Raw genomic sequence first — 14,628 nt, 5'->3', positions numbered from 1 at the left:
CCTGCAGAGGTTTGAGATTTCATCCCACTGCCCTAATTCTTCACTAAAATTAAAACTGCACAGTCAGAGATACCATTGCATTGCCTATATCTAATTCCATTACAAAGTGGCACAGAAACCTCCAGGAAAGGTGATCCTGTGATGAGAAGTCTGCTGTAAAACAGCATGTTCAGTGTGTACTAATCACTGTCTGCTGTTGTGTCCAGGAAACCTCACTGATGCATCCGTTATGCTGTACAGACATACAACCCATAGCAGTGAAGACTGCTGCATCAATGTCAATGTCGGGGGGTTCAAACAGAGGATGGATCCTGACATGGTAAAAAAGTTTCCTCAGACACGTCTAGGACGTCTTCTGTGCTGCAGCTCACAAGAGGCCATCCTGGAGCTCTGTGATGACTTCAGCCCCTCAGACATGGAATACTACTTCGACAGAAACCCTCTGTTTTTCTGCTATGTGTTAAACTTTTATGTGACCGGTAAGATCCACCTGGTGGATGGCATTTGCGTGGTGTCCTTTGTTCAGGAGATTGAATACTGGGGCATAAAGGAGAGGCACTTGGACTGCTGCTGTAGCGAGAGGTTCCTGGAACTACTGGAAACAGCAGGAGACAAACAATGGGAAAGTGAGGAGGAGGATATGGATGGCTCAGACCTCTCCAGTCTGCAGCTGTCCACTTCAGAGCAGGAAATGGACATGTATGAGGGACGCTGGTGCGGTGACACCCGCAGAAACATTTGGCTCCATCTGGAGGATCCTAGCCACTCCACTTTAGCCAAATCAGTGGCTGTAACCTCACTGAGTGCAGTGCTGGTGTCCATAATAGCCATGTGCGTGCACAGCATGCCTGAATTTCATGAGCTTGATGAAAATGACAGAGAGATTGAAGACCCAGTGCTGACTTTAATTGAAAACCTCTGTGTTCTGTTCTTCTCTGCTGAGTTTGTTCTCCGTTTGGCCGTTGCACCTTCGGCCAAAAGGTTTCTGTGCAGCCCTCTCAACATGATTGACTTACTGTCAGTGCTACCCTTCTATGTCACCATAGTGTTTGACATGATGGATAAGGGAGAGAGCGCAGAGCTTGAGAACCTTGGCAAAGTGGTTCAGATCCTGAGGTTGATGCGGGTCTTTCGCATATTGAAACTGGCCCGCCATTCAGCAGGCCTTCGCTCTCTCGGTGCCACGCTCAGACACAGCTCCCGGGACGTGGGTCTGCTCGTGCTTTTCTTGTCGGTAGGCATGTCCATGTTCTCTGCCCTGGTTTACTTTGTGGAGAACGAGACAGAGGAGTCTACACTGCGGACCATGCCTGTGGGCTGGTGGTGGGCCACTATCAGTATGACCACAGTGGGCTACGGAGACACGTTCCCTGTCACCTTCGCGGGGAAGATCATAGGGACTCTGTGCATCATCTGTGGACTGTTGATTGTGGCCCTTCCCATCACTAACATTTTCCAGAAGTTTTCAAAGTTTTATGAAAAGCAAAAGCAACTTGACCTTATCCGGCGGCAAGTGAGCGCGCAAAATGATTTAAGACCTTTAGAAAATTAACTAAGACTAAGCAAGATGCATGGTAGAGCCTGTTTGTGCATGGACAAATATATCCCCTCACTGTAATACTGTTCAGTCCATTGCTACCTTTTTTCCCACATGCTCAACTTCACAGCGTTCTGATATTGACATGCATGTCCCTCTGTAACATCCCACTGGATCATCACTGTAATTACTGCTTGATCAATGTGCCACTCAAGTCAATAAAGGATTGTTATAGGTGCAAACTGCTGAATACACTCTTCTGTCACAGGATGCAATGGTCTTAAAGATGTTTAGTTGCTGTTGTACGGAAACTATTTAAGCTGGGATGTTCTGCAGTGTGGCTTAAAACCACACCGTCACTTATGTCACCAAAATGTACTTTCTGATTTTATTTTGCCATACGTGCTGCTCTTGAATGCCTTTGTAAATATTTCATGCAGTCACCTCCATCAAGTTTATCTTTGTGTTGTGCTGTTATCTCACACTGATGGCTCCGCACCAATCAATAGTACCAGGCTTGTTTCAGGACTGCCCTCCAAAGCAATTTGCTGCACATCATGGTTTCCTTTAGATATCACAGTGCAAATTATGAGTTTATGGTTGGGCATATTTCATTTGTCAGGACATTAGTAAGTGTCTTCAGGGCTCCAACATAAGTCTTCAGAACTCTGTGGTTGTGCCTTTGTCCCATGTCCTTGCTCAAAGACATTTCGTGTAATTTAGTTCATCGCTTAGGCTTGTACACGGGAAAGTCACCGTCAGCAAAGTGGTCAAGTACGTGAAGGGCAGCCAGGTTTTCAACACAGAGACTTTTTTTTTTTGCGTCGTCACTTTGTAAGACATGGATTGAGGTTTAGGATTACCTATAGCATGACCAAATGTTTTTGCTTTTTGTAGACACTCTTTCTTAACCATCGCGATTTGACTCAAGGCACACAAATTGAAAGTAAATACAAGTTTTTAATGGTGGAAAATACCTCTGAAAACATGTGACTTTGCTGTATGTGGGCTCAACTCTAGACAGTAGGGGAAACATCAACCAGCTTGCCTCCTTTAAGCTGCTTTGTTTCAACTACATGTAGCCAAATATGAGGTTACTCTATGCTTTATTTTGATAACCCACTGCAAAAATGGCATTTTCAGTGAAGCCTGTTTGATCTTGCTGGTATGTTTGTTTAGCCTGTTGATTAGCGTTTTGTGACAGTAGTTACTCAACAAATATCCAGGAATGTTCTGCAGTGTGGCTTTAGATTGTGTGTGCAGCAAAAAAAAAGAGGCAATGTTGGGCTTATAAAGTGTGCAGTCCTTTGAAATAGATCATTTTCCTCCTATAGAAAATGACCTATTAGTACCGCCAGATCTTATGTTGACTCTTCTATGCATCTCTAGTATCACTATCTTGCTGGTAGGTCTAGTAGAAAAGTGGAAAAAGGCAGTGCACAGCAGTATTGCGTGTCTATAATGCTTAGTAGCTCAACCGTCCAAAATGTCTTTTGTTTCTGAGATAAGAAATCAATTAGTTTCTTAATTACCCTGTGTGGTCATCTACTGCTTAGTCAGCCTGACTGGGATTCATGCAGCACCTCAATGTGTCAATAAGAGCAGGCAAGAGGAAGACAGACAATGATCAGGCATAACATTGTGACCACTGTGAAGATTTTCCCACCTGTTGCACCTTATAATGAATTATAAGTGAAGTTTATATTCACAAAGTTGTTGTTTTTTTTAAACAAAGGCGAGTGCAATGATTTGGTTTCAAACTAAAACAGATTATTAGGCTAGATTGGAGACTAGATTTCATTGATCCCAATAACATTTACTGTAAGCATCTCCACCCCTGTGAGCTCTTCCCTGTCGACTGAAGTAACGCTGCACGATGAGGGAGAAATTGCAATATTTGATTACTGTTTTGAATAGCCTAATATAGTGGTGAACTGTGTCTGGGTCTGTGCCTATAAGTCAAGTGGACATAGAAGCCTTGGGCAAACATGACTAGTAGGAGGCAGGAGTTTATTGGTTTTTGCTTTATTGGTGTTTTTCCATAGACCCAAAGTCAAAAGAGAACACAACTTCTGAGTCATGGGTCAGAAGTTGTAACGCTATAGCTTATTTACCGCGCGTAATATTATAAATGGCATGTTTCCAACTTGCCATTTCTAAAAAGATCTTTCTTTTCCAGCTGTCACAGTTGAAGTGTGTGACTCAGCTGGAGTGTAGGTTTAATACGAGATTCTATGCCATATACAGAGTCTACAATGTAATTAAAGCTATTGATACCCTACAAACATGATTACTCTACATTTTTCACCAGATAAAATGAATTTGCATCGTCAGGACCAGGCTGTCAGTGCCTATACACACTAGAGGCCACTGCTCTGGAGCTGCAGGGTCAGGTTTTCTGATTGATTTTTGCCTGCAAGAGAGATGAAACTGTATTCTCCACAATCATCTCAGTATTTGTAAAGGAGGCATAAAAAGGAGAGTTCATTTAGTTCCTTTGCTTATGCTGCCATCTCGTGGTGAATGCAGACTATTACATTCTAAAATCCGGAGATGACTGCAAATTCTTCTGCCTTGTGGTATTGTTTGTGTAATCTCTCAGTCGCATCAGCAGTTTTCTATCATAGAAAAAGTTTCTTCAATTGTCATCTGTAGTTGGTAGCTTAAAGGGACTATACAGAGTTTAAAAACGTTAAAATTATGTATTTTCCTCCCCCTACATGTTCCAACAATGTCCTAAGGTGTAGAATGAGCTCAGGACTGTTCACCACAACTGCCTCTAAAATCCTGCACTGTCACTCAAAAAGGTGTTATTTCGGGTTCGAAGCGCCGTCATGCACGAGCTTAATATAGAAGCTGCAGTTACATGTATGACCTGAGGTGGCAGTAGTGAGCATAAAATGGCTAACTTGCATCTAGCCTCTTTAAGTGTTGAACAGGTTGAACCTCATCCCAGAAGCTCCGTCAACGGCACTGACGCCAAACCAAGCTCTCTTAAGTGAGGATGAACCTTTGTCAACTGATGTGATATTTTTACTGGATGTTTAATATTCAGATCATCTGATGACTTTCACCTGCTGTTTTAAGAGTGGCATATTTACGTCATGAAGAATCCTTCAAATGCCACAAATGCCCGATCAGCATTGTGCCTGGGCCCCCATAATGTTAGAAACGGCCCTGGCATGAAGTTGCTCAGTTTATTGAAAATCTTTTTTTAATCTTTTTCTTTTTCTTTTTTTTTAAAATTACTCTGTAGTCACAGCTAGAGGGCAGAAATACACCGTGTTTGTGCATTTTATTCACTCTCAGTAGGAAAGGTTTAAAGTTTAAATCCATGGAGGTGTAACTCAACTGTGTATTAATGTTGGAACTTCAAAAACTGAATATAGGATATGAAATAATAATAAAGGGTGTTATTGAATGTGCTTAAAGGCTATTTTTCTTTTTTTATATATTAGTTCAAGGTAATTTCCTCCTTCGGTACATTGCAAACTCAGATATTTGCAGAAAGATACCAAGATACTTCTTATTAGAAAATAATTTGTATTAATTTCATGAACTTGCTATTAGTTAATTTTTTTAGCATTTCTGTAACAGTGACCCTGAAAAATGACCGTGCCAGTTCAGTTGTGAAAAGTGCTTATAAACTCATCGCTTTGAAGAATTTAGAATTTAAGAATGTATAAGGAAAGTTAAGAATTAGTAAGTTTTCGTCTTCCTCTTTTTCTTTGTTTATATTTGAATATTTTTTTATTCGGAGACTATGGGAGCACAATGCAACAATAGAGCCACAGCAGACAGGGTCACAAAACAAACCTAATATCCACAACCGGAAAGGGTCTCGTGGCCCTGTCACAATAACCACTAAATGGGCATTGCTGAATAAACAATATATTTTTGAGCCCTATGCCTGCAAAAAATGTGTTATTTATCATTACTTGTAAACAAAAAAAATCAGGTACAGGGTCTTTAACTGCCTGCCTGCTAGCATCTGTTCATTTATTACAGAAAAGGAAATGCTGTGACGACCATCCAGTTTCTTAATTACCATATTTGTTTGATGCCAAAATCTATTAGTCTACTACGGAGCCCCTAAAGTTCCCTAAAGGGAGAAAAGAAAAAGTCGTATTCTCAAAGGATGTTTTTTTTTTCCTTCAGCCCCAAATGGAAAAAAAATAAAAAATCAATTATCTTTGACTTTTCTTTTTCTCCTTTAGGAGCTCCGTACTTTTCAGCTCAGTGAGATCCAATAGTTCACACAAATCTAAAACAATTTTGGATTTCATTCTTTCTTTCAAATAAAACATTTGAAATAATATGTAAACAACAATGAAGATGCAACATGCAATTCCAAGATGAAAATGAAATTATTTTTATTATTATAATTATTATTCATTTAAATTAACAAACACTGCTTTACATATTGCTGTTTTTGTCCATTTTGAATCATTTTAAACAGTTAAAGCATTTGGAAATCAGTTGAAAACAAGTGACAGACAGTATAGATGACAAGTACATCAAAAGATCTACAGTCAATGGCTTTCCTATGTGTTTCTATTGTGGGGGGGGCTTCTTGTACATTCTCACACTCGCGCACAACCACACACATCACTGTTTTTTTTTTTTTCTTTTTTGGTTTTCATCCATCAGAAAACAACTCCCTCCAAAAAATGGCCTACTACGTCTTTCCAAAGAGCAGCAGTCATTTGATTTGTCACTTTCCTGCTTCCAGCGCAACAAAAGACAAGCAAAGATGACGGCCCCCTTGACACTACAACAGGAATGTACGAAGTAAATATAAAATAGATACAATAGTCCTTCTCAGTGCACTGTATTGAAAGAAAAAAAAAAAAAACATTTCCCTTTAAACACACGTAGAAATCATTTAAGAAGTGCTTCGTAGAACTTCAAAACTTCAATTTCTCAGGCCCGCTGCAGAAAGAGTCCACCTCAACTTTGTATTTGTGATGGAAAAATACTTATTTGGCCGATATGGCTTATGCAAAAGTTTCTACTAAGTACCTCTGTGTTGGCAAACGTTCACACGCTCCAAAATCTGCGTCTTTTTTCTTTTTTTTTTTTTTTTTACCCAAAGAGACAGATTTACAAACACGGAATAAACAAGGTTTGACATCATTGAAAGCTGGCGACAGTCTAGACCACAGTGGCTTTTTGCATCTGAAAAAAAAAAAACGGTTTAAAATCCCTCTTCTGTAGACAAGGACTGACGTTACAAGGATTACGTGTGTCACACAAAGCACTGGAAACCTGATCTGACGCTGGAAAAAGTAAAACAAACCTTCCAAAGTTTGTTCCCCCCCCAAAAAAAAAAAAAAAAAAAAAAAAGAGTTGATGGATTTTTGGACGACGTACCGCAACGCAGGCTGGCTCGAAACCATCCTTTAGCATCAAAATCCCTGACATTGATGTATAAAAAAAAAGAAAAAAAAAGAACACATATCAGCAGGTACAGGATCACTGAAGTAATAGTCACACCGATGCTAATGCTAAGTCAAGCCACTGCGACGAAGAGGGTGGTCTGAGTTTCAGACTTGGCTTGTATCCTTTTGCAATGCTTCGCCACGTGGACGGCCACTTTTCTAGATAAAGGAGGGGACATCGTCTGAACAGAAAACAAAACACGCCATTAAATATCTCACAAAAGCCATAAATACAATTAAAGATGTCAGAAATGTTTTGATTCCTGATTTTGAAAGTCTATGGTCTGTATATCCTCTACAGCTGACCTCGTTATTGATTTGTCTTGGCGGAGTGCAAGTGTCGTCGACCGCATGGCTTTTTTTCTCTCTCGTAAATCGTCAAAAAATATATAAATTCATAGTCAGTCCATCGTGTCGTCATAGAGTTGTTTATGCCTGGTAAACAATTTGACACCCTTGTTTGAAATGGTGACAGAGAAAGAAAAAGGGTTGACACTTTTATTGGACTGCTGCACGCACACAGAGTAAAAAGTTTGAAAAAAAAAAAAAAAAAAAGGAACGTGCACCGTCTTAGCCCTTTGTTGGGTTTGTAACACAGGTCTGTCAGCTTGGTCTGGACTCGTTATGTGCTTGTCTTTATGTCTTTTTTAGGGGTTTCAAAGACACTGGATGAGGAGGAGGTGGACTCGACTAGATCACAGTGTTTCAGAGCGCCAGGAGAGTAGGCGAGTTGAGCGAGTCTGAAGACTGATCCCCGCTGCTGGAGCTCCGGCGGTGCGCCTTCGAGCAAGACTCGGAGGAGGGTGAGGGGCTCTCGGGCTCCATCATGCTGGGGTAGGTGAAGATGAGGCTGGGCGGGTTGTTCAGGGTGGCGGCCGGGGTGGACGCGACCACCACGGGAGTGTTCAGGCTGTCCCCGTCGGAGCAGTACATGCCCCCGCTCACCCCCAGGCAGATGGGCTTGATGACGGAGCGCTGCGGCTGCTTCGTCCCGTCGTCGTCGGGCTCCTGCTTGACCACCACCTGGTTCAGGGAGGCGCGGGGGGGCATGGGGCGCATGGTGAGGGGCAGGGGCGCGCACTGCTGTTGCTGCTGGGGCTGGTGGTGCGAGGGGTGGTGCGAGGGGTGGTGCTGCGCGGGTGCCTGGTGGCGGTCCTCCATGGGGAGCTTGCACACGGGGTTATGGGCGACCAGCATGAACTCCAGCTTGTCCTTCTCCTTCTGCAGAGTCTCGATCTCCTTCTGAAGATCGGCCTTTTCCTCCTCCAGTTTTTCAGTCTCCTGTTAAACAAAAGCACAAGTGTAAACATCAATTTACTTGAACACATGTTATATAGATCGGTCCGTATGCACGACCTTATCTATTATGTGATCTTTATTTTGAAGGAGATAAAAAGGATGCAATGTGGAGATAGTTTGCCAATTAAAGAAGAAAATCATGGACTGACATAATAAATTGAGCGCCAACAAACACTGGTAGTTTGTCTTCTCTAACCGGCCAGTTCACTTTGATAACACCTGAATTCATAATACCTGGATTAGCTGTACTGTGTTTTCACTGTGTTTTACTGATATATCTACATATAACAACCAATAATTTATAAAAAGCAGAAGAAAACTATCATTGCATTTTATATGTGGCCCCCCGTTCATAAGCTGTACACTTATGGGGAGTTTTTTTTCTTTTACAAAGACTGTGTGTGCACATATGTTTTGTTTTGTACAGTAAATAAATAACTATTTAGATTGTGGAAAATAAAAATTGTAAGTGGCTGACAACATTTGAAACCAAAGCCAGCCATTTGTGAAAACAAACTCATAGCATTTTAAATTCACGCACTTTGACCTACTACTTTACTCTTAAGTAGTGTGTTTTATTCTTGGAATTGGATAGGTTTCTATATTACACATATCTTGTAACATTATCTTGCCACAAGGGGGCAGTGTTTGCCTACAATTCTAGAGTTACTAATTACTACTACTCAGTTTGACATTTAACTCACAGCAGCGAGCAAAGGAATTTGTTAGTTTTAGTTTAATTGCCTTCATTAGCTGGTACTTTGATTTAACACGCGGCTTGCCCTGTACACTGGAAGAGCAGATTAGGACAGAGTGAGCTGCTGTCTGAGGACTTTGACTCCTAGACAAAGGTATGAGGAAGTTGTTATAAAGGAGCCAGAAGACTACAGACTCAGTGACATCAATAACAGGCCTTATAAGGACAATTCCTGTTTCCTTATAGGGATTTATTATTTAAAGACAGCCTGTTGTTTGATTGGATGACTTATTTTCAAACTGACAGACAACGCATTTACCCCCTTTTTTTCAAACCATTATGGATTCCGACAGCTCCCTATAGCAAATTGCACTCCTGGGTTACTTTTTTTTTGTGCTTGTAATTCTGACAACCTCGCTGTAATGTGGCTAATTAGTGCATTTAGAGGCCGTTAGTGTCTGCCAGGGAGGGCCAGCGAGACAGCCCTACCTCTGTCTGCCACGGCTCTAGACAAAAACGCTTTTCACTGCCTGTCATTGCCGCACTCAGACGTACACGAAAACCAGTACTGCGAGCTTTAGGGTTTAAGGTGTGGACTCCGATCACTCATCAGGAAATCTGGACCGACTCTGCCTCTTTGCTCATGTCATGTGGTCAACAATCGCCCTATAGTTTACCGTACATGCATAGGCGTTGTGCTGAGTGTCTTCACGTACCCCTTGGAGCATTTCTGTGAGTTCTCGTCTGCGGTTGCGACATTTGGCGGCCGCGAGCTTGTTCCTCTCGCGCCTCACTCGCCTTTTCTCCTCTTCTTCAGGGGTGAGCTGAGGGCGACAAAGGCAGGAATGCAGTGGTTAAATAAACTGACAAGACGAGTCGGGCGATATGGGACACGGGGTATGAACAACAGGTGTAGTGTGTGCAGATGTAGAAGCAATGGATTCCATTTTTGCAGTATAACATGAAGATTTGCAGGAACATTTCTGAGTTACTAAATATGATCTCGTAATGTAAACTATTTATTCTGTAACCTACTGTGCTTCAGTATAGTTTCCCATTGAGTGTTTTTTTTTTTTTTAACCTTTACATTCTCCTTTAATAGTTCTATAGTCTGTTGAAGCCTCTCAAAAAAGTCCCTGAAACTAGTCACATGGGTGAATAGTTCAATTTGAAGAAAAGCGATTTGTACTTTTATATCTATTGGAGTGCTTTCGAATTTTCTGAATGCTTTCATCCGCTGTATTCATAATTTTCAACTTGTCACAAAGGAGATCGCAATGATCACAATGCATATTAAGGTCAACTCAATTCTCGACTCACCTGCTCATCTCTCTTGCGTCTCCTGGCGTCCCCGATGGATCGTATGACCCCGGGCCGCGCCAACGTGTTGTGCCCCAACAGTCCCGGGCCGTTGGTAAGGTGGTGGCTGTAGGGGTGCGAGCGTGAGTACGGGTTGGACATGGAGGTGATCACTGTGGGCTGTACCATCCACTGCAGGTCCTGGCTGGTGGTGATTGCATTGATGGTGGGGATGAAGGCACTGTTCGAGCCGGGCATGTCGACTCTATACTTCTGCAAAAATAAAAACGTGGGATATGTTCATGTGAAATGTCTTAGGCTGCTTTGTGGATAACATCTTTATAATTGCTGTGCATGTTACGAAAAGCAAAATATGTCACAAAGCTCAAAGTCCTTACTGTCGGCAAAAAGTGACCAGAAGGCAACTCACAGATGGATAGTGTGCAACAGAATCGAACGATAGGCACACAACGATGCATGTTCTGGATAGGAGAGCTCGTAGTAATGATTCAGTGGTGGATGTAACCCCTGGAGTGGAGCAGTGACACACGCTGTGATTCATGTGGGAAAGCCCAAGGTGTCCCGAGCATCTAATTTTTACTACAAAACTATGACAATTGTGCACTGCTTTATCAAATCCAGCGATGGCACAACGTTATGATCACTTTTGGAGATTGTATGTAGTCTCTGTGCTGAGCTGATGATGAAAGAATTCAAATTGTTTGTCAGGGATCTGCATGAAATGTTTTGGATTCATGTGAAACGAGCCCACTAATCGTCTTTCCTTTGGGTAAAGTGCGCACGTCCTCATCCCACAATATTCCCGACTTTCCGACGGACGTCCCGGCAGCCCTTTTGGAACTTTTGTTTATCTGGTGAGTCATTGTGTATGGGATTTGTTAAGCACATGCGAAACGCGCTCAGTTCCAGTAAGAGGGGAAGCAGCCAGCTGGAACAGAGCAAGACAGTTCGCCGGAATTATGCGAGAGGAATTTTACCCTGCCTCACCTTTACAATAAGTGCACTCCGCTCCCGAAGAGAAATAATTAGCGTGTTGCCTTTGCGTAATTGGATGTGCACGTACTTATTCCACATTAGCGCTGTCTTATCACCAAAAGCAATGCAACGGTAAACTGCTGAGTTAATGAATGCAAAAGGGGCAATTGCTGTGCAGCAGAACGCATGTTTTGATACGTGTGTGTAAAACTTAACGAAGAGGTCATGTTCCAACCCGCTGTAATGGGAAACAGGCTGCCAGTGTGTGATTACAGGGAACCGGGGCAATAATAGATACGGGCCAAAAGTAGTTTACCGTCATGTTGCGTGAGACTGATGTGGTCCTTCCGCATAATACTTGATACACAAGACACTTTATAGTGGGACACAACGTTGCATTGGTTTTCGTAAGAAGTTTACGGGAGCTCCTTATCTTTACGCGCGTGTATGGAGGACTGTTTTGTGACAACAATTAAAAAAAAAACCATCTAATCTTACTAAATGTTAAAGGGTGCCAAAGATACTATAAGAAAAAAAAAAAAATACAATTCTGTAAGTAAAAGAAAAGTAGTACCTCGCACACGAGTAATTGAAATGTAACAACTGGTCTTCAAATACCCCCTGATCTTCTAACAGCTGATGTTGAGACATGCTTGTGCTATTATGCTTCTTCTAAAAGCAGCTGTCAACACGTCGTTTAGTTGAAAATGACTGAATCTCAGAATGAATCTGATCAAGGCAACAGAGGTTCGTGTTTTTAGGCTGTTGGCTAGAATGCAAGACATAACACCGTATGGCACGCACAAGGAATAAAAACCTTGTGCAAGATTTCTAAATCAGAACAAACCTTATGCACTCTAAAGGAGTGGAGAGGAGGAGATTTCGTAATATAGACCAAATTAATGGAGTGCGTCAACGCGCCTAAATAGGCTACTTGGTGCCGGTGCGTAAAACACTTGAAAAGCTAGCCTATTTGTATGCTAAGCAGTCAGTGACTCATTTAATATCAGCAGGGAATATCTGCTAATTAATTGAACCTTGAATCCTGAGTCATTAGTGAGTGAGCGCTGGATTCACAGGTACTGATCCCAGGTCAGTGCAATAATTCCACCATGTTTCAGAATGTTATAATGGAATTTTAAATTAGGATTAGTGTAATTTTCTCGGTTTAAGCTATAGACCTAAACTATGTGCGGTGCACTGAGGGCTCACCTGGTAGTTGGAGGTAGAGATCGGACTGCCGATCGTACTGCTGCCGCTCGTGAAAGACTCAGGCTGGGCCGGAGAAGTGCTGCTGCCGCGGGACGACGTATCGTAATTCCCGGAGTAATCCTGGTACATGATCCAGGGGAGAGAAAGATTTCACTTTGAGCGTTGAAACCTTTTCCCTAATCCTCACAGTTCAAGGCACCAGAAACGCAAGAAAATCCCACTGACTTCAGATATTTGTTTTTGGGTATCCAAAAAGTTAAGTTGAAATAAATAAAGCTTCGCTTCTAAACGCACCTCGATACCTACATATGCTGCCAGTGCAATTGCGCATTTGGTAGCTAGCAAAGTGTGTTTGTTGTTCTATTCTATTCTAAAGGTCCTCTCAGGTGCGCCCGTCAGCCGCCAAGTCTACAGCGCACCTTTCTGCTGCAGATCCAGAGGAGATAAGTGCCGTGAGTCACGCAGGTAAACGCTCGCTTTAAAACCTACTGCCCCCTAATGTGCTCACTATTTTCCGTCTAACTGCCTGCCTGATCTGAGCGCGAGGAACACTTCGAACTTTTTCTTTTCCTTTTCACCACACTTCCTAGAGATGACTCACTTCAATGGCACTATGAACAAAATGCCTCGGCTTTTCAACACCAACGACACGACTGACGTCACGCCTGGGCGTTGCGACGAGCGGTCAGGGAGGGGTTCAGAGCGGTTCAGGAGCAGAAAAAGATTGCTCTGCTGTGAGCAGCGTTGTGTGAGCGGACATTAGAGACTTATCGGGAGAGCAGTGAGAAGGGAAAGTGGCTGTAAGACCATTTGAGAGACGTGTTTGAGTCGCGGACGTCAGTGCGCGCTGTGAACTTCACTATTTTCTCACTTGCTTTGGTCCATTGACGCATGTTTCCTAAAATGGGCAGTTGCGTCAGCGAGCGCATGTGGGTTTCCTTGGTAAAGGAAGCGTCAGGCGCTGGAGGGATTCCCTCCCCTCTCGCTCTGCTCTCCGCACTCTGGCTCCCAAATCTCGGTCCTAAGTTGACCGAGGTTTGAGAAACGAGAGAGGAGTTATAGCCTATTTGGCTTGGAGATAAGGTCAACCGCGGGCTGGACGTTTTGCGACGCGTGCACAGCAACTGTCTTACATGGAGCTACCTACAAGTTGACGTCTCTTAAATCAGTTTCCAAAATATGTTAGCAGTTTGGTTAGGTTACGAACCTTGAATGCACACATTCAGCTTGCTAATTATTTGTACTGGGTGTAGGTTTTAACACGCACACACTCGTTTCTTTACCGGCTTTTATCGCGTAAGGGCAACAGGAAGTTAGTGTCACTCGCAGACGCGCTCTTATTGTTTTTAATAGGCAAATGAACCAGCTAATAGACATCTCGGCAGGCCTTATCTATCTCAAAGCCTATAGGCTACGATGTCTTTTTTTGAAGCAACAGGCGCGATCCTTTCGCGGGTGCATTTATTAGAGATTTAAGTGTGGCTCGCTGCATTAACACTTAGCCCCAGCTTCAAAGGGAATCTCAGAAATGTGGGCTAATTGTGTTTCGGACACACCTCATAAACAGGGGCAGCGCGCCCAGAATGTGACACGATCTGAAACGCCGTATTAAAACTAATCCAATCCGCTATGGCGTCTATTTTAATCTGGGGGCGATCACCATAACGCGTTTAGCCTAACTGTTTAAGAGCTGTGTGGTCTCGTGTCTTTGCCAAAGTCTCAGTCTCAGAAAGATGGTTGCGTTGCTGTCAGGAGAGAAATTGTGTGAAAACTTAACTGCAGGGGATTTTCTAAGATAGCCAGTCTACAGGGACAGTCTTTGTGAGGGATTCAAATCGGTAGCCCATCTCTTTGCTCCTAAATAGGCCTACAACCATAGTCAAAGTTGCCAGATGATGGAACTCACTGTTCCGCCCAATGGCCCAATCCAGCAGGCGCACTGGCAGGGGCGCCATTGTTGGTGACCTTTACACCATCTCTGGAGAGATGTGTTCAGGCGGTGTCGGGAGTGTCCAAGTAAAAATGTTTTAAAGTGAAAGATAAGGCTATTAAAAAACAATTACATTGTAAATAAATATGTATAAACTGAATACAGGGTGCCCCTATGGAGCTTGTCCACTTGTTTATTTTTTATTTAACCTTTATTT

At 42.7% G+C, this 14,628-nt stretch overlaps 2 protein-coding genes across 2 annotated transcripts; one reads left to right on the top strand and one right to left on the bottom strand.

Annotated features, from left to right (window-relative positions):
* The first annotated feature begins 217 nt into the window (after positions 1–217).
* LOC306975997 (delayed-rectifier potassium channel regulatory subunit KCNS3-like) lies at positions 218–1,715 on the top strand. The gene has a single exon (XM_079573823.1). The coding sequence runs from the start codon at positions 230–232 to the stop codon at positions 1,550–1,552; it is 1,323 nt and encodes a 440-aa protein (XP_079429949.1). The 5' UTR covers positions 218–229; the 3' UTR covers positions 1,553–1,715.
* Positions 1,716–6,883: 5,168 nt separating this feature from the next.
* On the bottom strand, positions 6,884–13,245 carry fosl2 (FOS like 2, AP-1 transcription factor subunit). Its single transcript, XM_079573899.1, has 4 exons — positions 12,482–13,245; positions 10,295–10,546; positions 9,691–9,798; positions 6,884–8,259 (listed from the first exon to the last, which is right to left on the bottom strand). The coding sequence occupies exons 1-4, from the start codon at positions 12,608–12,610 to the stop codon at positions 7,684–7,686; spliced, it is 1,065 nt and encodes a 354-aa protein (XP_079430025.1). The 5' UTR covers positions 12,611–13,245; the 3' UTR covers positions 6,884–7,683.
* Between the last annotated feature and the right edge of the window lie 1,383 nt (positions 13,246–14,628).

This window comes from Gobius niger (genome assembly GCF_951799975.1).
Source record: "Gobius niger genome assembly, chromosome: 16".
NCBI lineage: Eukaryota > Metazoa > Chordata > Actinopteri > Gobiiformes > Gobiidae > Gobius > Gobius niger.
The sequence above is the reverse complement of the archived record's forward strand: the minus strand, read 5'-3'. Positions and strand labels throughout refer to the sequence as shown.